At 45.3% G+C, this 27,164-nt stretch overlaps 1 protein-coding gene across 7 annotated transcripts in view; it reads left to right on the forward strand.

Moving 5' to 3' along the window:
• Positions 1-27,164, forward strand: part of NTRK3 (neurotrophic receptor tyrosine kinase 3) — a 455,727-nt gene that overhangs the window by 255,709 nt on the left and 172,854 nt on the right. For all 7 annotated transcript variants that reach the window (XM_073304182.1, XM_073304180.1, XM_073304181.1 and 4 more), the window contains exons 9-11: positions 6,768-6,791; positions 8,121-8,191; positions 10,021-10,123. In XM_073304182.1, coding sequence (XP_073160283.1) covers positions 6,768-6,791; positions 8,121-8,191; positions 10,021-10,123 — 198 coding nt within the window. The remainder of the gene's footprint in view (positions 1-6,767; positions 6,792-8,120; positions 8,192-10,020; positions 10,124-27,164) is intronic.

Genomic DNA, 27,164 nt, shown 5'->3' on the forward strand with positions numbered 1-27,164 from the left:
CGTCAATGCGCACAGAGCTTTCCGGGTGGTCAGATATAGTAAATGGAAGCCAAAATCTCTGCCTTGAAGAGCTGACCAGTCTAAAGACATGAACAGATACAGAAAGGAGTGGGAAAATTATATTCAAGATTCAAGGATGATCATCTGTCTAGCTCCTTAATCTGTGTAGGCTTTCTGCTATCTGGGAGGAAGGGCAGTCTGTGTTTCTGGCACATGGGGTGGGGGTCAGGAGATAGGTCAGGTTATGTTCTCACCTCTGTCGCTTCCCATTTCTGTGATTCAGTTCCCCTGTCTGCAGGATGGGGATAACAACATTTTGTTTCTGATGCATCTGCAATGTGCTAGGCACTTTCCAAAGGTAACAGGAAGCAGGTCTGCTGCTCCAAAGAGCTGACACTAAAAATTCATTCCAGTCTTGCCACCATGTTGAGAGAATAAGCTAATGTTTAAGTGTTTTGAAATCCTTGTATAGAAGGTGCTGGAAAAGAAAAGACTATAGATAGACCTAATCCAAAGGTTCGCTGCCTTTTTCTACCTGCCACTACAAACTCATCCCTTTTTTTCCTCCCACGAGCCTGTGTCCCAGAATCTTTCTCACTGTGGCAGCCCCCCGCCCATGATGTAATCAGTACATGATTTACTTTTCTTGAAGATCACTGGTCCGGACATTGCCAAAACTGACCTTTACATTCAGTGCATCTGAAATGTACAGTCTTGCATTTGAAAGTTGTTTTTTCTAGAAAACGTGAGGAGCTGTACATTCAACACACCTCATTACTGCTGCTAGTTACACTGGGGAGGTTTTCGCTGCAACCTGCCAGGACCAGAATTTTTTAAAATTAAAGTTTAGAGTCTCATAGATTCATACACTTTAAGGCCAGATGGGACCATCGTGATCATTTAGTCTGACCTGCACATTGCAGGCCACAGAACCTCACCCACCGATTCCTGAAATAGACCCCAAACCTCTGGGTGGGTTACTGCAGTCCTCAGAGTTTGATTTAAAGACTTCAAGTTACAGAGAATCCACCATTTACTCTAGTTCAAACCAGCAAGTGACCCACGTCCAAAGCTGCCAAGAAAGGCAAAACAATCCCAAGGTCTCTGCCAATCTGACCTGGGGGAAAATTCTGTCCTGACCCCAAATATGGCAACCAGACCCTGAGCATGTAGGCGAGACCTGCCAGGCAGACACCTGGGAAAGAATTGTCATCGCCCTTCCCAACTACTGTCCTATCTCTGGACATTGGAGATATTTTCTAATCGCAGTTGTGGATGGGCCATATACCACTGTAGGCAATCTCACTGTGCCACCCCCTTCATAAACTTATCAAACTCAGTCTTAAAATAGGTTAGGGTTTTTTGGCCCCACTGCTTCCCTTGGAAGGCTGTTCCAGAACTTCACTCCTCTGATGGTTTGAAACTTTTGTATAGTTTCAAGCCTAAACTTGTTGATGGCCAGTTTATATTCATTTGTTCTTTTGCCAGCATTGGCCCTTAATTTAAATAACTCCTCTCCCTCTGTGGCGTTTTTCCCTCTGATGTATTTATAGAGAGCAATCGTATCACCCCTCATTCTTTGTTTTGTTAGGTTAAACAAGCCAAGCTCCTTAAGTCTCCTCTCTTAAGGTAGGGTCTTCATTGCACTGATCATCCTAGTAGCCCTTCTCTGCATCTGTTCCAGTTTAAATTAATCTTTCTTAAACATTGGAGACCAGAATTGCACACAGTGTTCCAGATGGGGTCTCACCAATGCCCTGTATTATGGTAATAACACTTTCCTATCTGGAAATACGTTGGCTGATGCATCCTAGAATTGCAATTAGCCTTTTTCATGGCGGGATCACAGTGGTGGCTCATAGTCATCCTGTGATTGACCAACACAGCCACATCTTTCTCCTCCTCTGTCACTTCCAACTGATACATCTCCATCTTACAGCAAAAATTCTTCTTGTTAGTCCTGAAATTCACTTTGTACTGTTAAATTTCATCCAATTTCTATTACTCCAGTTTTCAAGGTCATCAAAATCTTCTTGTATGATGATCTGGTCCTCCTCCATATTGGCAATATCTCCCAACTTAGCGTCATGCACAAATTTTATTAGCACACTCACACTTTTTGTACCACGGTCATTAATGAAAATGTTAAATAAGATTGGTCCCAAGATTGACCCTTGAGAAACTCCACTAGTAACCTCCCGTCAGCCTGACAGCATGACCCATTGTTGTCTCCTCATTAACCAGCTTCTTACCCACATTTCAATTCTCTTATTAATTCTCATCATCTTCAATTTAACTAATAATTTGACTAATCTACTGATCTAACCATGTGGAACTGTATCAAATGCTTTACTGAAATGCAAGTAGATTAGATCTACTGCATTTCCTTTGTCTAGAAAATTGGTTATCTTCTCAAAGAAAGAGATTAGGTTGGTCTGGGATGATCTACCTTTTGTAAAGCCAGTGTTGTATTTTATCCCAATTACTGTTGACCTCTATGTCCTTAACTACTCACTCTTTCATAATTTGTTCTAAGACCTTCCATATAACTGAGGTCAAACTAAGAAGCCTGTAGTTTCCCAGATCCCTTTCTTTTCATTTCTTAAATATAGGTACTATATTTTCAATTCTCCAGTCATAAGGTACAACCCCTGAGTTGACAGATTCATTAAAAATCCTTGCAATTTGATATACCAGTTCCTTTAGTATTCTTGGATGGAGATTATCTGGGCCCCCCAATTTGGTCCCATTAAGCTGTCTGAGTTTGGCTTCCATCTAATTTCTACTTCCATATCCTTGTTCCACTGGTACCTTGCCACTGCCCTCAAGCTCCTCATTATCCTTATTAAAAACGGAGGCAAATTATTTGCTTAGGTGTTGGGCCATACCTTTATGATCTTTAATCTGCAACCCATCCTCAGTGCTTAGCGGTCTCACTTCTTTCCTTGTTTTCTTTAAAAAAAAGAATCTTTTACTATTGCTTTTAATTTCCTTTGCAAAGTCCAACTCTGCTTAGCTTTTGGCAGTTCTCACTTTTCTCCCTACACTTTCCGACTTTCAAGAAGTAACTCTCCTTTGTGTCCATCACTTCTTCCATTCCTTGTAGGTTTTCTCTTCTTAATAACCTGTTTGAGATGCTTGTTCATCCAGTTAGGTCTGCTATCCTTCCCTACAATTTTTTCCCCCTTACTCAAAGTAATCCCAAGCCTCTTCCACATTAAGATCCTTAAATTCTTCAATCCAATCCACTTCCCTTAGTTATTTCCTTTACTTTTTAAAGTGTGCCCTTTTGAAATCAAGGATAGTTACAGACCTATTTCTGTTTATCCTTCAGTTTAGTCTAAACTGAATTAATTCATGATCACTCGAATCAAGGTTGTCCTCTACAACCAGGAGTCCTATGAAGTCCATGCTACTTACCAATACTAAATCTAAAATAGCATCACATCTTGTAGGTTCAGTGACTATCTGGTGAAGAAATCTGTTGACTATCACGTCCAGGAATATCTGGGCCCTACCATTTACACACTTGTCTTCCAGTCTATATCTGGGAAATGAAAATCTCTCATAATCACACAATTCCCAGTAGTGTTTATTTTATTAAAAATATTAGAGGTCTCTCTCCATATCCAAATCAGATCCTGGGTGTCTATAGCAGGCCCAAGCACTATCCCAGTGGAACCTCTGTTACCTTTCTTCCCCAAAGAGATTTTGACCCAAACAGATTCAGTTTTATGCATTCCATCACTTCTAATTTCTTTACAGTCTTCCCCATTATTAATACCACCTTTACCTTTATTTCTGTCTTTTCTGAACAGCACATACCCTCCAACACCTGGATTGAAGTCGTGGTTACTGTTTCACCAGGTTTCCATTCACCTTATAATATCTACTTTCACTTCTTGCACTGGTAGTTCTAGTTCCTCCATTTTGTTACCCAGGTTCCTTGCACTGATTCACAGACATCTTAGTTGTTTCTGCTTGGTTTTGCCCAAATTCCTCGCTGGATTAGGTACCGTCATTTTACTGCCAGTATACCTGACTGTTACTCCCAGTGATTTAGCCCTATCTTTCCTCTTGTTGTTGTACATTTTCTTACCCTCTTTTATTCCTTTCTTCATTGCTCTTTTACTTGGTTTTCCTCCCACTCAATATTAGAATCAGATGCAGAGATTACATGAGCTCCAAACCGTTTCCCCCATGTTCCTAGTTTAAAGCTCTTTTAATCAGTTGTGCCAACCTCCGTCCCAGAAGCATATTTCCCTCTCTACTCAGGTGGAGTCCATCCCATGAGAACAGTCCTCTGTCTGTGAATACCTCCCACTGGTTGAACATCCCAAAGCCCTCCTTATAGCACCATTGTCTGAACCATCTGTTCATCATCATAATCTTGTCTTGCCTTTGCCCTCCTCCTCTACAGACAGGTAGAATCCCCCTGAGGGTCACCTGAGCCTCCATTTCTTTAAGTGTCTTCTCCAGCCTGTCAGTTTTCCTTGTTGTGTCCCAGTGAGAATCTAGCAATATCATTTGTTCCAACATGAAGGACAATCAGTGGATTCTTTCCAGCTCCCATTAGGATCCTCTTCCATCTCAGGTCCACATCCTGTCTCTTATCTCACGGCAGACAACACACCCTTCTGTTCTCCGGATCAGCTGTGGTGACAGGTCTGTCTGTTCTTCTTAGTAGGGGAGTCCCCAATCTCGTACACCTGCCTCTTCTGAGTGTTGCAATTCTCCAGCCTTCCCCCTTCTGTTCTTTCTGGCTGCAAGTCTTCTGTTCGCACTTGTAGTCTCCTGCGAGTCATCCTCTATCCTCTTAGGTCTCTGAAGTCTGGCTGTCTTCATTGTCTCTTTCCCTCTTCTTGCAGGACTAGCTGCTCTTCTTTTCTTCCTTGCCTTCCCATCTTTGGTTACTGACTGCCTCTCCTTTTCATTTTTCAACTCAGCGAACCTGTTCCTCTGCTCTGTTTCTCCTTCGCTAGCCAGTCTTTTCCTCCTCCTTGTTCTCATAGTCATGTGCTTCCGTTGGCCATTTTCCTCATCCAGAAGTCTACCCTCACAGTTCTCTGGTCCAGCATGCATTTGCAAGTCATGAGGTTTCTCTTCAGCCTCTTCTCTCCTTCCCTCCATCATCTGCCCAAATCCCCTTTGAAAATCCACCACAGTTTCTAGCTGCCTCTCCAAACCTTGGATCTTCTCCTCCATCAGATGCATCAGACGGCACTTCATACAAATGAAGCACCTTTCAGGTACCCTCTCCAGAATAAAGTATATCCCACAGCTTCCACATCCAGTCATCTTAATTGTCTCTTCCATTCTTTGGGTCACTACTACAGCTGCCTGTGTAGCTGTCATAGCCTTCCCTCCTACGCTCCTCTGAAGAAAGAAAAAAGGAGTGGGGAAAGAACCCAAAACATACCCCTGTTTGCTGGCTCCTGTGCTGCCGGCCAATTGGTTGGCTGCCTTTATAGGCTTGCTGATTAGGGAAGCCTCGCCCCCACAATCAAGGTTCAGCTGTGATCACAGGCTCTGCTTCTCTCCCCATGCACTGCCCCCTGCCAGACTTTGCAAACTGAAAACAAACCCTCAAGCAAGCAAACACACTGTCAAGAACTCTCTCCCTGCCCCTCAGGAGCAGAGGCTTGCCTCCCTTCTCCTCCAACAGGGATCTCCATGCAAAGGCTGCTGTTTTCAACTCTGTTTGCTGGCTCCTATGCTGCAGTCCCTGGAAAATTTCCAGCCCCCTCAAATTAAAAAAGTGTAGTAACTTGCCCAGGAGTCAAGAACTACTGATCTAATCCATCACAGCCCAATTAACCGAACCAAACTTCAGTTCATTGGGAGCTGCACGTATGACCCTGGGTCTGTATTTGCTTCCCTTCCAAGCCTCTGCCATGCTTTTATGGGAACGCTGCAGCATCATTCCAGGCACCCTTGGCCGGCAAAGCTGTGTAAAATCCTGTTAGTATCAGGGTCAGTTTCTTTTGCTGGCGAGTACATTGAAAGCTGATGTTGTTCTCATGCTATATAAACTGATTGTCACTGAGAGCTTTAGACATTGTCACCTGGGGCCCTAGCGAGCTGTTTTGTTTGGAAGGAGCTTTACTGGATACCGTGAACTGGTCAGGTTGCTGAGGGGAATGACTAAGAGGGCCTACTTTACAGGATGGCGCAAATGTCGTGCGGCCCCTTTCCCCCGCACCAGCCACACCTCTGTCCTGAGCCCAATTGCTTCCAGTCCTCACTCCATCACAGCTCTGCAACTTGCTCCTAAATGGTATTACAGCTACTGGGGCCATGGGGTTTCCAGTTCTGCCCTATCAATCCACTGGAATCCCAACCTGCAGTCCTCCCTCCCCCATTTCAGCCCAAGCCCCCTCACAGCTGTTCCAGTGCACCCCAATCCCGACCTTCAACACAGTCTGAGATTATTTTGAGCCAGGACTGCCAAATGGGCCAAAAATGGGAAGCTTTGTTCTCTTGCCACACCTCCCCCAAATCCTGCTCAGCCCTGCCGTGTGGATCTAAACAGAGAAATCTCTTAAAGTAGCTATGCTCTTCCTAGGAGGGTTTTCCCTCTGCTCCCTGTGCAGTCAGTGAGCTGGCATTAGCTAGTGGCTGGCTTACTCCGAGAGGTACGCCCTCAAACGTCCCTGGGCTGGTTGGGATGATGTGGGAGTGTGGCTGAGAAGTGTTTGGATGGGAGGGGCTGACGTCCCTTTACTGTGCTGTTAATTGTGTTGCTTCTCTCTTTGTCCTTTTCACAGAGAGTACGGATAACTTTGTTTCAAGTAAGTGCCTTCTTGCCTTTTGCTTCATTTCCTTTTTTCACCTCCTGAATCCAAGTACCTTGCAGATGACGTTTGGGGGCGATCTAATGCTTTAGCGCTAGGCAGGAGGGATTGTTAGAGAGGGAGATGAGGAAATAAGTGTCTGGCTTCCCCTCTGTGAGAGCCTGAGTGTATTAAGGAAGGTTTTTATGTGCTGTACAGTCTGTAGATCCTGGGCAGGTCTATTCCTGCCTAGTGGGGTCCTGAAGAAGGATCCAGACCAATGGAGAGGGAAGCATGTGATGTGCCGGTAGCACGGGTAACTTTGCAGTATGACACAGAGGCGTGAATGTGTCTTCAAGCAACTCCTGTACTGGCTGTAGTTTGGGGTGCCACAGGGCAGTGGTATAGATGCCTAGTCCACTGAAACTGAAAGGAAAAGCAGTCTTCAGAGCTAGCCTTGTGAGGGCTGATGTGGTTCAGGGCTTGGGGAAGTAATATGGAACCTCTCCCCTTGAGGTTACTGATCTAAATTAGGTGCAGATAGGTGGTGCCCCAAAGAAGTTGCCATTGAATCACCTGTATGAAATGAGCAGCTGGGTCTCAGTCCCCTTCCTAGCAGAACAGTTGTCTGCATCACAACAAGTGCTGGTTTGACCCCCATATTGCAGCAGTCTGAGCACAAGCCAAAGGACTGATTGGGTCCTGGATATTGGAATCCCTCCCCCCTTCATTGTAGTGTGGACTCTTCCAAGTAGGAGCTGAGGCCCATTGAACAGGTGTGTAGGGTAAGTGCTGTACCTGTTCTGTGGCTGGGGGATTTCTGCTCCCTGGATTTTTAATTGCCAGCATTCAAATGCATTTAATTTAAAAAATCACTCAAGTCATTGTTTGTTGGTTTTAATTTGGCAGGATTCAGTCTTGTAGCAATCTGCATTCCAGGGATGCTTGAACCACTAGCTTTCCCCTGGTGCTGGGAGGCATGTGGGTGGATGAAGAACCCTCACCCACAGAACATATGGGATCAGACTGCTTCTCATTAACTGGTGGGAGTGACACTGTGTCCGATCAGTAACTTGACTTTGCTTCCTCACTGCCGAGTCACATAGGAACCTAGAGAGCTTAAGTAAAAAAACACCTATTAGCTCATTTGGTCTATGCCAGTTCAGGAGAAATTACAACCCCAATAAGACTTGAATTCAAAGTCTTTGAAATAGAAGGCAAGAGACCTCATTCTCTGGGCTAGCCAGTGCTATGTAGTGTGACATCACAAGGTTGGGATGTTCTGGGGCCTGTGGAATTCCTTGGGGGCACAAATTGAATATTTCCTCTTTCTTCTTCTGGTTCCAGTTGGTGACTATGAAGTGAGCCCCACCCCACCTATCACTGTGACCCACAAACCAGAGGAGGATACATTTGGGGTGAGTCCTGTCTCCTTTTTGTACAGGGGAAGCATTTTCTATTGATTTCTGCTGTTGCTGATGGATAGGGTGGTATACTGTTTGCACCACCATTGCTTCTATACTGAGATATTTGTTTGTAAGTAAAATCCTACCCTGTCCAATTAATGATGGCCAGACTTTAGATGGTTCAGTGGTTTGCGATGGATAAGCAGGGATACTGATATGAACTACGTTAGCCTCTTGAGTTTGCAAAACTGGGTTGTGAATCTCTTGAAGACAGAGTCTCCCCCAAAGTATTTCCTGCAGGGTCAGAAATTCTGAGAGAACAGTGAAAAAAATGACAAATCAATCAATTAATTGAGTTGTTTCATGCTATAATGGAATCTTTAGGAGCATGGATTCAGTTCTGGTTTATTTTCATCAATACCGATTCATCCACCCCTTCTTTAACCCCCCCCCCCCCCGCTGCATTTGGTGATGTCGCACTAGGACTTGATCACATTGGCTGAAATAAGTTTTGCCAATTCATTTTACATGGTTTGCAAGACCCTCAAAATTTCACTTTTCACAAAATCCAGACAGAGATGGGGAAAATGTTGAGAGCAACAGTGTTGGGAAAATAATTAGGGGTTTCATAGAATTGCTCTAATTTTATGCAAGGTTTTGAGAATCTTGAAATCCAGAAAATATTGACAGAATAAACAAACCCTTATCGATTTTTCTGAATGTTTTATCCTGCGGTAATTCTCAGGGGAACTGAGGAAAGCGCTTCATACAATGGGACCTTACTCGTGAACAGCACCCAGTGTAGAAAAAGAAATGCAGAATATATACAGGGGAATGAAAATCATACTTGTTAAAATGTGACCTTTGAAAAATAAAACCATGCGTCTATCAAAGACTGGGAAAAGCATCAAGCGATGAAAGGAGTAAAATGTCTTTCTGTTAATGCTGTATTTTCTTCTGTGATTGAACACATCACAGTAAGAGGAACACAGGTCCAAATGCAATAAGAGGCCCTGGAAGGCAGTAAGAATAATTGGCCAAATGCAAACGGAAGAAATCCTGAAAGGAAGCTGTTTATTTACAGCAACACAATTAAAGAGTCTTGGGTAAAGATCTGCAGAATAAATATTAATAAATATAAAAAGGAGCTTTGGGCTGTAAGCCTTTGTGTACAGGGATGATCTCCCTTCTGCATCCGTACAGGGCTTGGCACAATGGGACCCCAGTCCCAACTGGGGCACTTTGGGTACGATCATAATATAAATATTTACCACTACTACTCATAAAGGAGCAGCTGGAACCTCAGGAAAAGAGTTCGACCGCCTTCTGTCTCTTGTGTTTTCTCTTCCCTTATTCTTGCTTCTGAGGGTTGCTTGCATGGAGGCAGAATTGATGTTGTGAAAGAATTCTTCTGCTCCTACTGCATATTCCCCATCGCAAGTTAGTATCCACTTATGGTTGTGAGACCACACATTGGGTAAGATGTGTCAAATGGAGATTATGAAGGGCAAAAAACCCAGGGCATTAAGGAATACTAAGGAGCGAAGATTCCATGCAGATGTACTTGATGATTAGAGAGTGAGGGTTCAGAGGCATGGGAAATGTGATATCGGAGCAGAATTGTATCTATATAGAAATTATTCTTATTTTTCCTGTCGCAGTAAGAGGCTCTTGTAGTTTCAAAACTGCACTAAAGCCATTTGCATTCAGATGGATTCGTCTCCACAGCAGCATGTAAGTGTACAGGAGTGACTGAGCCAGGAGACTTTTACTTTTCAAGTCTGAACTGGTTTGGATATCATATGTTCCTTCATCCTAACTTTCAGATTTGTCCCTTGCAGGTATCCATAGCAGTTGGGCTTGCAGCTTTCGCGTGTGTCCTCTTGGTGGTGCTCTTTATTATGATCAACAAGTACGGTCGAAGATCCAAGTTTGGGATGAAAGGTACGTGTAGCTGCTCTTCTCCAGCAAGAGGCACCTTCAAGGAATGCCAGGCTCTAATGCCACATTATGAAAGGTGGTGTGTTTTATTTCCACAAAAGGTACTGTCTATACCAGCCAGTGGCACTCCCAGAGCCCTTTGAAGGGAAACAGTACGACTACCTCTTCTGTTCATTGCCTGGACCTAGAGAGCAATAGAGTCTTTCTCTTTTGTTGTTCTGGGCTGCAGCTGTTCCTGCTATTGGGAATAAGCATGTGTGTTTGTGTGTGTGTGTGTGTGTGTGTTGGTGGGGGGCTTTGGGTCCTGCTGTCTTTGGCAGTAACAGCGGTTGTTGAGCGCTGAAGAATGAATGCCCTTGTGCCGTGTTGTTGTAGCTGTGTTGGTCCCAGGATATTAGTGAGGCAAGGTGGCTGAGCTCATATCTTTTGTTGGACCACCTTCTGTTGGTGAGAGAGATGAACTTTCGAGTTTACACAGAGCTCTGCTTCAGGTCTGGGGAATGTACTCAGAGCTCGAAAGCATGTCTCTCTCTAAAAGATATTACCTCACCCCTTTGCCCTTCTTATAGGTCTCACAGGAAATGCCGTTTGGCTGCCCTGCGTTAAGCAGGGTTGGGTAGGTTGGGGCGGGAGGTAAAAATACATTAAATTGCCTCCTTGGTGTATTGGCCAGTTCCTGATAGAACGGAATGCGGGTGGATTCTGAGTCGGTTTGTGAAGGAAGAAAATATGCTGTTATGAGTCTGTGGGGTGCTTGCGAAGAGCAAGTGATGTTTCAGCAGGTTGCAAGGGGTTTTCCTGCTGCCTCCCCACTGGAATGTTTCACTCGTTTCCTTTTCTGCTTCATGGCCATCCTCGTGGGAACTGTTTCAGGCAGGCTAGGTAGTGCTTAGCCAATGAGAAGACAGTGATGGTTGCCATATGGAGCCATTCTTTCAGTTCTCCCCAGCAACATCGTTGCTTCTCTTCAGGATCATGGGGCTCGTGCCAAGAGAAACTGAATCATTGAGCACCGTCTGTTTTTCATGATTCGCCTTGTGTTTATCTGCAGCCTTGAAGCGTTGGTGGTGCGTAGCAGAGCCTACTGGGACAGGTTTATAACATAACAAAGTAGTTGCCAGCCTCCATCCTTGTTAATACAGGCATTGTACAGCCAAACACGTGGTCTTTGGTTAACACAACCCTTTTCAAAGGCTGCTGAGTGGCAGCTGATTTCCCAGCCATGCTGGGGCCTGCAGTTGAGGAGCAGGCTGAAATGTTTGGGGGCACGGCTTGTGCTTGCCCAGAGTTCTGTTTGCTTTGCGAAGACATTTCCAGAGTAGGTCCAAATGAGACTGTGGCTGGTGTTTCCCCTGTGTGGCCTCTGGAGATGGAAGACAGGACCTTAATTAAACAGCAGAACTACTGTAGCAACTTAGCAAATTTAGCTCATATGTCCATTGATGGGAGCAATCTGCTAGGGTGTACAGATTGTTGGTGGGGGAGCATGGGAATGGAAGTCATGATTTCTGCGGGTCATGATTCCCAACTCTTCCACTGCCTCATTTTGTGACCTCACACAACTAACTGGCTTAACTATGCTTTCTGCTTGAGTTTCCCCATCTGTAAAGCGGAGATGAAGTTTTCCAACTTCATACGGGGAGGGGGGTATATCTACGGGAGGAATGGTTTGTACAGTGCTGTGGTATCTGCTGCTGATAGTGCAAAATGTTATAGGTAAAAGAAAAGAATAAATATTCCCACACATGAAAAACAGAGAGAAGAATGTGAATATCATGTGGGTAACTCACCTCTGTAGATGGATAGACAGATGTGTGCTTGCACACGTACTGAGGGGTTATGGTAACCATGAGTATGAATCTTGAATGACGTTTGAGTTCCTCAATATACAGTGGTAATATTCCCTTTTGGCATGTGCAGGATTTAGATAGCACAAGCTTTTATCAAGAAAAACATGGTTTTCCTTTCATTGAGTTGCTGTGCTAAGTTGGAGTCCCTGTTATTCTGATAATAAATTGTAGATATAAATATTCCCCTGCAGACTTAATTTTTAGGGGTTTTGCTGGTAAGGCTGTTAGACAGACAGAATCTGCAGTGTTTACATGGGTTTAAAATTCAGAGAGATGTCTCATGTGGGACTTGATCCTGGTGCACTGATTCTGTAGCCAATCACAGCCTTCATAGGCATCTTGGAAATGCAGGTTGTTGTTGGGTGCTGTGGACACCAAGTCCACGTGGAGTTAGTGTGAAAGTGACTGGCTCTGCTATTAGATGAGCAGCTGGATCTTGAGCCTCGAAGGCTCCTTGTACATCGGTAGCATTCTGCCGCCACGTTTAGACAAACGTGCACGTGCTCCTGCTGAGCAAAAGTACCTGTTGCTGACACAAGGGCTCACGTAGCTCTCTTGATATCTTCTACAGCACCTTTATCAGTGCCACTAGGGTAAATTTGTCTAATTTGCTCCCCTTACAAACTCCACCTTGCTTCCTCCTTCTCCTCCCTCAACCAACACTCTGGGGACCCCTTCCATGGCTTCTCCCTCTACGCCTTCTCCTTGGTGACTGTATCCATTTGTACAGTTTAAACTCTCATCTCTTGGCTGATGACTCACTAATCTATGGGCCCTGTTTCCCTCTGCCCACTCCTGTGCTGCAGACGATCTCCTGATATATGGCCTTAGATGGCCCATCGCCAGCATAGAGCTTCTTGGTTTTTCCATTTCCTCCTTTCTCTGTTGTCGTTGGCACAACACCATCCTGCCCATCGCTTAGGCTCACAGTCCCTTTGACTCCTCCTTTCCCTTCTTCCCACACAACAAGGCTGTTGCAGAATATTGCTTCTTCCTCCTCAATGTTTTGCAAATGTGACCCTTCCATTCTGTTCCAGGGGCTAATACCCTGGCTGCATCTTGCCTTGATGGCTGCAACCAGCAGATGACTGCGTCACTCCCTGCCAGTCTGCCTGAAACGCAGTGGCAAAAATGCTCTTCCTTCCCCATTGATCAGATCCTACCATCCTCTGTCTACCTTTGCACCCCTCCATTAGCGTCCCTTCAGCCACTGCATAAAAGTTCAAACTTCTCACTTAACACCTTCAAGGCCTTGAATAATGTAGGCGTGATCTACACTACAGACTTATGGTGGTATAACTACCCTGAGCAACGCAGAAAATCCACACCCCTGCGCAACACAGTTACGCCGACCGAACTCTGGTGTAGACAGTGCTACGTAAATGGGAGAGCTTCTTCTGTCGACATAGCTACTGCTTATCAGGGAGGTGGAGTACCTGTGCCGATGGGAGAAGCTCTCCCATCGGCATAGGTACTGTGGTTACTAAGCATTACAGACTCATTGGTGCTGCTGCACCACTGCAGTGCCATATGTGTAGATAAGCCCTTAGGCCCAGCCTCCAAGTTGGATTTTATCGTCTTTCATGTCCCCCGGCCCTTCATTCCACCAATGATGCCCCATTTATTTCAGTCTCCCATCTTTACCTTCTTCTGTGGTGCTTCCCACTTGTGGAATGAGCTCCCTAATAACAGAAAAACAGCAATACTGGGTCAGACCAATGGTCCATCTAGCCTGGTGTCTTGTCTTCCGACAGTGGCCAATGCCAGGTGCTTCACAGGAAATGAACAGACCAGGTAGTCATCAAGTGATCCATCCCCTGTCACCCATTCCCAGCCCCTGGCAAACAGAGGCTAGGGACACCATCCCTGCCCATCCTGGCTAATAGCCTTTGATGGACCAATCCTCCATGAATTTATCTAGTTCATTTTTGAACCCTGTTATAGTCTTGGCTTTCACAACATCCTCTGGCAAGGAGTTCCACAGGTTGACTGTGCGTTGTGTGAAGAAGTACTTCCTTTTGTTTGTTTTAAACCTGCTGCCTATTAATTTCATTTGGTGACCCCTAGTTCTGGTTCTAATCTAGCTTGCCAAGCTACTCTTCTTTCTTCATTCATATCTCCTGAAGTCTCACCCCTGGACACTCACCTCTGGCAAAGATCTTTACTGTCACAGTGTCATGGGAGAGAAGGAGAGTGTGATCAAAAATCAATACAACCGAAAATCCTCTGGAAGCTTGCACTCTCCTCTGAGTCTCCCATTGTGATCTAAAAAGAAAAGGAGTACTTGTGGCACCTTAGAGACTAACTAGTTGCAGCTTTCTGGGACAGGAACTAGGTCCTACAGAGCATCAAGCATATGGTTGGTGATTAAAAAATAGAATAATAATAATCAAAAGGCCTGATCTGGGGATGGAGCATCATTCCCTGATTCAGGAGCAGTTTGTAGCCAGCTGATGCATTGCCACTTGCTGTTGAAATCCCAGCTTGGCAGGATTGTAGGAGCAGGTTTTTCCTGTTGTTTTTGTCATGGCCGCAGAATGCTGTGTACTCAAGTAACCCAGAATGCCTTGTGGGGAGGCTTGTAAGCTTGTCTCCTCCTCCCCCTTTACTTTCTCTTACCAGCAGGCTGAGAAGGGAGGTTAATGCCTAAGTGAATAAGGGGGGAGGTGAGGCACAGCTAGGGCCAGGGAGTGAACCTTAGCAGGGTGTGCAGGCAGATGGCTGCTTGCGTTCTGTGGAGGTGAGGCCAGAGAATGAGGGATCCCTATATCCCAATCCTGGGCTTTGTACACATGGGCAGAAAGCACAGCAAAGGAGCAGAGCAATCTGAGAGGACCTGGTTAGGGATTTCCCAGCTAATAGATATGGATTTGGGCCCTGTTTGGGAGCATAGGCCAGCGCCTTTGCTTCTCTTCTCTCTGTCTGTCCCAGAGACAGCCCGGAAAATAAGTGCCTCACATTGCTCTCTAGCGACCCTCTCAGGTAGTTTGTAGAAGTGGCAGTGACAGGCTGAAGAGTGAGCAGCATCCAGTCTGCCTCGCTGAAGAGTCACCACAACAAAGAATGACAGGTTTCAGAGTCGCAGCCGTGTTAGTCTGTATCCGCAAAAAGAAAAGGAGGACTTGTGGCACCTTAGAGACTAACCAATTTATTTGAGCATAAGCTTCCGTGAGCTACAGCTCACTTCATCGGATGCATGTAGTGGAAAATACAGTGGGGAGATTTTATATACACAGAGAACGTGAAACAATGGATGTTACCATACACACTGTAACAAGAGTGATCAGGTAAGGTGAGCTATTTTTGCCAGCAGGAGAGCCGGGTGGTGGGAACATTTTGTAGTGATAATCAAGGTGGGCCATTTCCAGCAGTTGACAAGAATGTGTGAGGAACAGTGTGTGGGAGGGAATGTTTATTTATCCCCATGTTTATTTCCCAGGTTATGACCCAGCTACTGATCTGTCCAATAACAATGGTGCACAATACTTGCTCTGCCAGTTGCATGATAGCAGGGCTGGCGTCAGGGTGGCTTCACAGGCCCCTTGTGAGGTGGGTTATAATGCAGCATGTTCCCTGTTTATCTTCGTTCTGGAGAGCTTGTTGCGGATGGCTGTGTGCCATCCTCATTGAGTTTCCTCGCTTGCTCCAGAGGAGGCGCCTCGTTAATATTGGATCATGGTGGCAATCCTGCCTTTCAGGCCTCCTTGCAGATTTGCCTCCGTGCAACAGAGTGGAGAAAAATATGGCTTGACAGGCTATCAGCGACTGCCGGGGCCATGGAATGTGAAAACCTAGGGTTAGGGGAGATAAAATGAACATGGAAAACAAAGTTCCCTTTGTGTACCTTAGGCTTAGCTGCAGAATAGAGAGACATTGGAGAAAGAACGGCCAGACAAAACACATACGTAAACAGAAAGTATTTAAGACACAGATGTAGTCTGCAATAATTGCTGGTGTCTAATCTGAGTTTTTGTACACAGACATGTGAATGAATTTTTAACCAAGGAAGGACAGTGATCAAGTGGTTAGAACACGAACCTGGGAATCAGAGCCCCTGGTTTCTATTCCCAGGTGTGGGAGGGAGAGTGGTTAGAGCAGGCAGACTGGGGGTCAGATTTCCTGGGTTCTCTTCCTGTTCCCAGCTCTTCCAATGACGCACTTAGTGACCTTGCACTAGTCTTTGCTTCCCTGTACCTCAGTTTCCCTGCCTGTAGACTAAGGATAGAATGCTTTAGACTTCACCTTAATAGCACTCTTCTTCCTGTAAGTCTATAAACCCAAATCCTCCCAGTAAAGTGTAGTCAGAATACATTTTAGGAAATGAAGTTTAATTTAATAAAGCTACAGGAAAGTCCTGGGGCTTACGAGATACTCGGACACATTGATGGGCATGGTCACATGAGTACTTAGGCAGGTAGACAACAAGACATGCACATTCCAGTGCTAACATTTGGCTTGCTGGTTCTCCTTTGTGTACATCAGGGATTGGCAACCTTTGGCACGCGGCCAGCACATCCCTCGGCCTGCGCCGCTTCCCGCAGCCCCCATTGGCCTTGGAACGGCGAACCGCAGCCAGTGGGAGCTGCAATCGGCTGAACCTGCGGACACTGCAGGTAAACAAACCATCCTGGCCCTCCAGGGGCTTTCCCTGGCGGGCCCTGTGCCAAAGGTTGCCAATCCCTGGTGTACATGTTTTCTGTTTCAATCGTAAGCTCTTTGAGACAGGGATGTTGTGCTCATACTTATTTGTATTATGTACTCTTGGTGCTCCAGAAATAATAAACAATAATTCATGCTTGTAAGAGAGCTACAATATTTTTGGATGAAAGAGAATAGAGCAGAGCAGAAACAAATGTACTTATTTATTGTGTGTGTTACCATAGCACCTAACAGCCCTAGTCATGGACCAGGGCCCCATTGTTTTAGATGCTATACAAACACAGAACAAAATGACTTGTCTTGCGTAGTTGAACTTGTTTTCTGGGCTCAGCTACAAACTAGTTTTTGTTCCCCAAATCAGGTTCATCATGCAGGACAAGGGTGAGGAGCGACTGACAGCCCAAACGTAGCATCATCTGAAATCCCATTGCCTTTTTTCATTTTCTGAATCAACCGAAACAGCAAAGGGGGGAGGGGAGGGGGAAAGGAAAGAGAGAGGCAAAACAATAGTAAATAGAGGCTCTTTACCCTTTCGGTAACGTGTCAAGAATCACATCACTCAGTTCATTTGGTATTCACTCCAATAGCCCTGCTCGGAGCGCTGGTGCTGCTGATGTGTATGTCAAAAGTACTTGCCGAGCTGTTCCATTGCAATTTAGCATTAGTTAATAGCTACTTAAAGTAAAGTGGTTGCCTATTTGATTATGATTGGGGGTTATTAACATTTTTCCATAAACAGATGGTAACTGTCCTCTGCGTCCATTGCAAAGCAATGCCAGGGTTCTGATTTCAAGGAGACCAGTTCCTGCAAAGACAGCTTGGATGCATGCTTTGTTTTTTTGTTTCCCTCCTTAACAGTGTAATTATTTCAGTAGCTTAAAGGGAAAAAATGCTTAAGTGAAATGACCTGCCTCTCCAATGAGACTTAATCCTAACCTCCATTGACTTGCCCATGTCTGAGTACAATTACCTGGTGGTTTATTTTTTCCCTTGAAGCTGTACAGGAAGTAAAATAAATTTGCAATTAAGAGAAACCATAAAGTCAGTACTGATTGCCCCAAAGCAATCGGTGTCCAGCACCCTTCTATTTTATCCTACCGGACTTGTTCATGTCGCAGGGGTGATGCCCTCCCACTATCAAGGCCGTACAGGGTGGCTATGGGAAAGGAGCAGCCATCCAAAGGAAACAGCAGCTGGCCACAGAAAGTGTTGTGAATAAATCCATGGTGAACCATCAAGTAGATCAAAAGTTAGTAAAAGGTAACAGGCTTATGCTGCTTTGTTTGGGCCCAGTCCTGTAATGTGCTGAGCGCTTGACGCGAGGTGTGAGCTCCTTCGATTCCTGCTGATGCTGGTGGGAGCTAGAGGCACTCAGCACCCTGCAAGGTCAGGACCTTTCCTTGGTGGTAACTTTTTATTTGTTTTACAAGCCCCTAGGTTTGCTTTCTGCGCTCAACATCACTTAGTTTGCCTGCCTTGAAACCTGGGAAATGGATTGAAAGGGCATGTGGTTTCACTGGGTCTTCCTTCTATAAGTACTTCTGTATCTTCTGCTAAAGTGACATTTTATTTTGTTTTCTGATTCCAACCTTGTGAAGCCCTGTGCTCCCAATCTGTAAGTACCTGCCCTTCCATTAAAAATACAATCCATAACCACAGCAGCAATGGTCAAATAAAACTCTTCCAAGCATGTCTTGGTGAATGTTAAGAGAAAACACTGCACTGCTTACAAGGCATGTCTCTAGAGCAGGGATCGGCAACCTTTGGCCAGTGGCCTGCCAGGGTAAGCCCCCTGGCAGGCCTGGCCGGTTTGTTTACCTGGCTCATCCACGGGTTCAGCCGATCTCAGCTCCCACTGGCCATGATTCACTGTATCAAGCCAATGGGGCTTCGGGAAGCGGTGGCCAGCACATCCCTCGGTCCGTGCTGCTTCCCGCAGACCCTATTGGCCTGGAACGGTGAACTGCGGCCAGTGGGAGCTGCAACCGGCTGAACCTGCGGACGTGCCAGGTAAACAAACCAGCCCAGGCTGCCAGGGGGCTTACCCTGGTGGGCTGCGTACCAAAGGTTGCCAATCCCTGCTCTAGAGGGATCCATTTATCTTCTTTTCACAGGACGGAAGCTCACCAGTATCACCCAAGGCTGTGGTGTGCCAGCATTCCTGTTTCCTTTACTAAGGTTCTGATACCAGGTCCTGCACTTAAAGTGCAGACCTAATATATGGAAGGTACTGTTCTTCTAGTCCAGCCACTAGACGTTTAGGCTGCATTTACTTCTATTGTCTTGCTACACCAGGTAGTAGCAGACTTTTTGCCTATCCTAACTAAGAGCAACCAGATTCCTTGTCACCAGGCTATAAACAAAAGTGTCAGAGTAAATTCTGCCCAAGCTTGGCATCTCTGTGCCAGATAGAAGTGTCTTCCCTGAAAGACTTTGGAAGGGAACAGAGATGCATGCTACTTACTCCTCTGAACTGCTTGGAGAAATGCTTAGTAGAAGATTTGCAACTGCTTAGATCTAAAAGTAAAATACTTCTACCTGAAGCTTTAAGAGACTGCTTAAAAGAAGTGCTTGCAAAATGCACTTACCAAACATCTACCAAGCATCAACTTCAATTTCTTAGCCAAAAAATGAATGTTACTTGATAGCAATGGTAAGAACCTCTTAAGGAATTCAAATAAATAGTTTAATTTGACTTGAGATACCTCTGCTTCCTTTAAATTTCTTTAACCTTTCATCATACATCAGACCTTCCAGTTCTCCTTACACCTTTGTTGCTTTTCTGTGCATTCATTCTTTCTAATTATCTGTTGGGTACTCTGATTCCTGCCATCTCCAGAATGCACCAGTCACATTAATGGAACAATGATGGAAAGAGCCCAACAACAGACTTTGGCTGTTCCATGAATGGTTCACAAATCACACTAGTGGCACCCAGAATTGTTTGCAGCTAAATTGAGATGCAAACACCAAATTGGTCTGGTGGAAGTAAACAGCTGGATTGTAAAAAGCAAACTCCCAAATCCAAAATCTTGCATGTTTCTGCTTTGCCTGGCAGAACAGTAATAAGCAGGAACAGATTGGAGCGTCAGGGTTTCCAGGACATTGGATTAATGAGGAATGGTAGGAGGCTGGTGATCTGGCTGGACATGCTAGTGCACTAGGCTTGTAACTTCATGTACTTTGGGGTCACAACCTTGGATACAGTTCCTGGGGGAGAGGATTAGGATTAATTACACAGTATCTCTCATGCTGGAGGGGCTGAGTGGACTTCCTTCATCCACTGCAGATTTGGAAATGGATGAGTCATGCTGGTTTGTGGTCCTGCTTTCCTCTCTGCAGGCATCTCAGTTCCACAGCAGTGACATCTCACACTGCTGAGCTTCTCTCATCCGAGCAGCCTTCCCCTTGGGCCAGGAGGAGAAGGGAAACATTTGTCCTCAAGGTATCTCCTCTGAAAGCAGCGTGGTTCCTGCTGGGTCACTCATCCCCTTTTCAGTTCCAACCTGTGTTTGCCACTTGAAATGTTGTGTTTTCTTTCCATTTTAAAATGAATTGAAAACTGGTGGATTGACAGACCTGGAGACCTAAGACCTCTGTTTATCCATAGGACATGTACCATATGCACCAGTTTCCTTCATCTGACTCGGAGGGAACTGCTTCTGGGCCATGGGGACTGAATTCTTCTCTCAACCATATGGAGTTGTCGGTACCTCCTCTGAGGCTGACAAGAACTGGGCAAATCAGTGTCTGTGATGATGGTGGTATCGGTGCTGGGGCACTGCAGAGTAACACAGGGAGAAACAGGGAGGCTCAGTCCTTGCTTTTCTTTCCTGTGTCACCTTTAATCAGTACTTTAACTGTGATCTGTCTATACTACCTCTCCCTGTCTTTCTTTTGAAAAAGGCTACAGGGCACTAAATGTGCTCCATGGAGTTTGTAGTTCATCTTCTCCTTCTTTGGCTTGCTGTAGCATCCTCAAGATTTTCCTCCTGTTCAGCCAAGGCTCCTGCAATTGAATAGCTCATGCCTAAACTGTGCAGCCAGAGAGTGCAGCTCTTGACCTAATGACACCTAAATGGAGATGTGATGAACACCACACAAGTACAGTGTAAACACCCGGGAGAGGGAGAGAGAGTTCTTAAGGAAGATTTACAGCAGTAATGGGACGATATTGTTCAGTTGTGAATTTAGGCTTAATGTGATCAGAGGAATAACTTCTATACCCTGGAATCTCTAAGGCTGTGGAATAGTCTCCAAGGGAAATGGTAGAAGCTCTGTTATTTGGGCCATTTAAAACTCTACCGGAGAGAACACTGGTGAATATATTGTAGGGATCAGGGTGCATGGGATAATCTACTGGGCCTCCTCCATCTCTAATTTCTACTTTTCTGTGATGGAGTAACACCTCTGCCTGTGTTTTGGGAAGCATGGAGCATCTAGCAAGGGTACTGATGTTTAGCAGCTTTATTTATGTATTTAATTTATGTATTTATTTCTGAAAGTGGAAGCCATGTAGGACCCTCATTAACGTTCAGGCATTTCATTTCAATACACAACTGTGCTATTAAAAATAAATGTCCACCATAAAAAATGCCTGGCCTGGTACTTGACATCAGCTGCATTAGCAGCACCCAGCATGCTGTAGGAACAAACCAGGTTGTGATTCTAATGACTGGTGTCCAGGGTGTTTCACGGTCCAGGTTCTAGGGTGGGGAACTGTCTCCAGTTGACATTCCAAGTTCTTGGGAAGGAATGGGGGGAAGGGGGTTCTTTCTCTGGTGGATGGTTGGGATCTGGATTGAATACCCTGCCTTGGCTTCAGAAGAGAGACCTGGAGCTCTAGGCTGGTATTGCTGATAGTCATTTCTAACTACTGTATACTGAAAATCAGTTTATTTTCCTTTCAGGCTAGCTGAATGGGGTGTGGGCACTTGTGTTAGTTGGGTTATATGCAGGCTTGAAAGGATTCAATTTTTCTCAGTAAATGTTGTTAAATGTCGATTTTTGCCATACGCACATAAATCAACAAAAAGTATTTCCATAGATGATAATTGAAATTTACAGATAAGCAGAGTAAGAAGAATGATGCTGCTTGAGAACTTATTACCATTTGATTTAAGGGTATTTACTGTGTATATACTGTGTTGTTGACAGTTTGTGTTTTAATGGTTATAAAGCTTTAACTTTTTGTGTCTCAATGCCTACTGTCACTAAATAATTTACATCTGATCCCGCATAATTTCCCACAACCGTGAAAAATCTAAATTGATAAAAATAAAGCCTAACACTCATAATTTTGGACAGTTGTGTTAATTTGAATTGATTTAAAAAATTGCTTAAAATATACATTGATATTGGAAGCGGAATAAATGTGAAAACCTTTGGCTCAGTAGAGCATTCATAATTGCTAAATGACTAGTACTACAGAAATGGAAATCCAAAAAGCAACCAACAATTGAAGATTGCAGCCATCATAAACGTGGCCATCCATGGAAAGAATAGTATACTGTAACAGAAATACCCCAGAAAAATTCTGAGGTATGGGGTGCTTTCCTGGAAGTATCTCGGTGATCTTATTAAATGGATGAGCCTTCCCCATTCACCACCTCCTCTTCTCTTTTGCCTCTCCAGTTTGCTTTGATTCTTTATTGTATTCTATTATTTTTTTTCAATTTCTCTGTACCTAAAATAAGGATAAGGCAGAATAAGATTTAAAGTTAATTTGATTTTGTAAACAAATTATTTATAAACTGTAATACAGAGAATTGATTTATATTTTAACCATTCAGATGATATAGTCAACTGTTTCAGGTGTAGTTAAGGTTAGGTAACAAATGGTTAACACATTGTGAGACGTTTATGGATAGCTTGTTTTGTGTGTGTGTGTTTGTGTGTCTGCGTGTGTGTGAAAATGTAATGAAAAGTGAAGAGGAAAAAATAAACTGATATTATCTGTAAAAATTATATTAAAAAAATACAAATCCAATTCTGCCAAGCCTAATTATATGCTGGTATAATTCAAGGAGTTGAAAGCACCTTGTTAACCTCTTGCGTGCCATAGGAATATAGGGTACCAAGTTTAGCCATGAAAACTCGTGCAGGCCCAGAACCATAGGTCACCCTGTTTTCAAAGGAAGGAATTCCCTCTTCCCACACTGGCTATATATTTCTAGTGGATTCCCTCTCTTTGTTCCAGTAATTCATAGCTTCAGTCTCTCACAGCACAAGGACAGCATGAAGTCACTGCCTCCTTCTCCTCTGTCCCTTATCTTTCATTGCTTCTCTGGTCATAGAGGTTTCCTCCCTGAGGCTCCAAGGCTAGACCTCTCAGAGGCCCCTTCTTGAAATGTTTAGTACACATCAGGGCTGTTCTTATGTGACCCAGCGTTACACTCCCTAGTGACTGGAGAGTGCTCTGTGCCCCCCTGGACCCTCTTTCAGCTTGCTCTATCTTGTCAGTCTGCACAGTTGTGCCAGAAACAGGCTTCCCCAGGAGGTATCTGGTACATTTTGTTTCCAGCTGGTCCCGAGATATCTTTAAAAAAAAAAGAACAGCCTTTGCTTCCTTTGCTCCCCTCTAAAATGGAAGGTTAGACCGGGTGGGAGGAACGGATAGACAGAGGAAGGTTGTGAGTTGGAGTGGGGCCATATACTTTTTCCTTAATCTAAATTTGGAGTTTCAGCCTCTTGAATGCAGAGAGAGTATGGCATAGGCTGAGATCCCTGTGCCTGGACAATCCTGGAGTGGGATGGGGAGGCGTGAGCTGATGGGAGACCCCTCAGCACAAGAGGGATCTGTCTTGACACAGTGCAGTGTCTGCCGCTCACGTAAAAGCCTGCGGCCGTGAGACAGCTGCTGGAATCGGGGTAAAGAAGCTGTCCCTTTTGTTGCTGACAGGACGATTTCATTTTGATATGGTAAAAGCTCTCATGACCTCTGCAATTTTCCAGATGGATAACGAAAAACTAGAAGGAGGGGGCATCTCGGCGGCTTTCTGTGTATCTGCCTATGGAGCTGCACCCATTGGCTCAGATCTGCTGACAGGACTTAGTAGTCGTTACATTAAATGGTGCCGGCAAGGAGAGAGGCAGGTAAAACCACTGCCATCCTTGGGCTGAGATGCGCTCCCCGTGATACAGGGCATGTGCATGCAGAGACATGAAACGCTGTCTCCAAACAGCCCCACGTCTGCCACACAGGGTTAGGGACCCAGGAGTTCTGCTGCAGTTTGGAGAAGGGTTGTGCGGTTGCAGCAGCATGGGCACCGCGGCACTGCCCTGCTTTGCAGGGGTGGGGGCTGCTCTGAAAGCTGTTTATTAACGGGGTAGCTTGACTGAGATGTGTGTGACTGGCAGAATCATCCCTGGTTTTTTCCACATAGCGCAGGGGGGCTGTTGTATCCTCTGGGGTGGGTGTTTCTCAAAGCTTGTAGGATCTTCCCTACTTTTTCTTCTACTCTCCCACCTCAGACATTATTGCCTCAAGGGGAACCTCCCAACGCCATGGAGAAATGGACCCAACTCCCTCCGGAGCCTATTAACACCATTTCTCTAATCTGCCAGTTGGGGGCAGCAGAGAGTTATAGGAGGGGTGAATGGTGTCTGCAGGCAGGATGAGCAGAGAACCAGTTGATGGAGGGGGGCACTTGAATTCTGTTCTTATCCTTCTGGATCCTGCAGATCAGTGGATGGGGAACAGATACTGGGGTTAAATCTGTATGTTTGCCTCGCTACCTTACTGATAGGCCCCTACCAAATTCATGGTACGTTTTGCTCATTTTCATGGTCCTAAGATTTTGAAAAATGTAAATTTCATTATTTTAGAGATTTAAATCTGAAATTTCACGTTGTAACAAAAGGGGTTTGTGATGGGAGAGGGGGTTCACAAGGTTATCATAGGAGGGTTGCGATATTGCCACCCTTACTTCTGCGCTGCTGCTTGCAGCTGTGCTGCCTGCAGGGGTAGCTGGCTGGACAGCGCTGTCTGCTGGCTGGGAGCCCAGCTCTGAAGGCAGCATCACCGCCGGCAGCAGTACAGAAGTAGGAATGGCCTGGTATGGTTTTGCCACCCTTACTTCTGCACTGCTGCCTTCAGAGCTGGGCCCTCAGCCAGCAGCCGCCACTCTTTGACCGCCCAGCTCTGAAGGCAGCGCAGAAGTAAGGGTGGCAATACCGTAACCCCCCCTACAATAACCTTGCAACCTCTCCCTGCAATCCCCTTTTCAATCAGGACCCCCAGTTTGAGAAACGCTGGCCTCCCCATGAAATCTGTATAGCATAGGGTAAAAGTACACAGGAAACCAGATTTCATGGGGGAGACCAGATTTCACAGTCTGTGACGCATTTTCCATGGCCATGAATTTGGTAAGGCCTTACTTATTGTCTCGTGAGAGATCTTCTTGTATTCCTCACACACATCAGTGAGTGCATGAGAAATAAGAGCTGCTCACCTTCCCCTTATCACTCACAGTATCAGAGAAGCCAGTGAGAAATGACCCACTAGGACTTCCTGGTCCCCTCTCCCTGTACTTGCAGGGTTGCTCCACAGGAGGCTTGCTACCTCCTGCGGATACAGCCATCAGGACTTATTCCACGCATATGACTTATATTCCATGTTGACTTTGTGACGTTAGCCCGCATACCGGCAGAGTGGCTCATGGTAAAGGCACAACAGCACACTTGCTCAGGAAGCCCTCGGGAACTTGGGCCTGCGCTCTCAGGAGTGGGAGGATGTGATGGGTTGGATCACAGTGAACCCCTTTGGGACTGCCACTTGAGGTGCCGGGACTACCTCTAAGCCCGCTTTCCCTGGCAGCTTGGGACTTCAGGGCCCTGCCTGGTTTGAGCCAGACATGCTAGCCTGCTAGAAACCCAGACCCAGGTCTGAACAACATCCCCCCAAAACTGCAGGCTTAACTGAAAACAGATTAAGAAGTGTTCCTGTCTCCAACACTCAGGTACCCAACTCCCACTGGGGTCCAAACCCAAAATAAATCCATTTTACCCTGTTTAAAGCTTATACAGGGTAAACTCATACATTGTTCACCCTCTATAACACTGATAGAAAGATATGCAAGGCTGTTTGCCCCCCCCCCTCGGTATTAATACATACTCTGGGTTAATTAATAAGTAAAAAGTCATTTTATTAAATACAAAAAGTAGGATTTAAGTGGTTCCAAGTAATAACAGAGAGAACAAAGTGAATTACCAAGCGAAATAAAATAAAACACGCAGGTGTAAGCCTAATACAGTAAGAAAACTGAATACAGATTAAAATCTCACCCTCAGAGATGTTTCAATAAGCTTCTATCACAGACTGGATGCCTTCCCAGTATGGGCACAATCCTTTCCCCTGGCACAGCCCTTGTTCCAGCTCAGCTGGTAGCTAGGGGATTTCTCATGATTGCAGCCCCCTTTGTTCTGTTCCACTCCCTTATATAGCTTTTGCACAAGGCGGGAATCCTTTGTCCCTCTCTGTGTTCCCACCCCTCCTTCTAAATGGAAAAGCACCAGATTAAAGATGGATTCCAGTTCAGGTGACATGATCACATGGCACTGTAAGACCCCAAGCCCTCATTCCTCCCAGCCTGACTCACAGGAAGGCTTGCAAGCAAACAGAGCCATCCAGAGTCAATTGTCCTGGTTGATGGGCGCCATCAAGATTCCAGACGACCATTAATGGCCCACGCTTTGCATAACTACAATAGGACCTCAGAGTTATATTTCATATTTCTAGTTTCAGAAACAAGAGTGATATATTTATACAAATAGGATGACCACACTCAGTAGATTATAAGCTTTGTAATGATACCTTACAAGAGACCTTTTGCATGAAGCATATTCCAGTTACATTATATTCACGCTCATTAGCATATTTTCATAAAATCATATAGAGTGCAACGTCACAGAGGAGATCTATCTCGTTCTGTTATGTTGCTAGGAGGGGCCATGCAGTGTGGTGGGGATGAGGCAGAGCACCTTCTGTCATTCTGCATTCTCTCTCTTTAAAACAGCCTCCCTCTCCCGCCGCCCTTGCCACACAACGTGCTTGGACTTCATCAGCAAGCCCCCAGCATGGCCCAGCAGCCGCTTGACTTTTGAATAATGGAGTCAGGGAGATGTTGGGGTTTTGTGTCCTAAATGGCCATGTAAGACTTGGCCTTCTAGAGCAGACCAATAGCCCATCTAGTCCTGTCTCCAGCCCTGCCAGACCAATAGCCCCTCTTGTCCAATACCTTATTTTAATCTATACCGGATCAGACCAATGGTTCATTTCGTCTCATGTCCTGTCTCCAGCTGTGTCAGGTCAGTCCCGTTGCTGCATCTGTCCCTTGTATTATCTCCTGACCTACCAGATCATATCAGCCACCTGTCCTACTCCTCTAGGCTGCCTCTTGCCCACAGCAGATGGCAGTGGTAGCCCCTCTGACAGTGGCTGGAGCTGGAGTCCGTCCCAGAGGGCATAAAGGCTTCAGCATACAGTCCGTCTACTATACTGTTTGAGGGGGCAACTCAAAGCTATGGAGACAGAA

Source organism: Lepidochelys kempii, chromosome 10 (genome assembly GCF_965140265.1).
Source record: "Lepidochelys kempii isolate rLepKem1 chromosome 10, rLepKem1.hap2, whole genome shotgun sequence".
Lineage (NCBI taxonomy): Eukaryota > Metazoa > Chordata > Testudines > Cheloniidae > Lepidochelys > Lepidochelys kempii.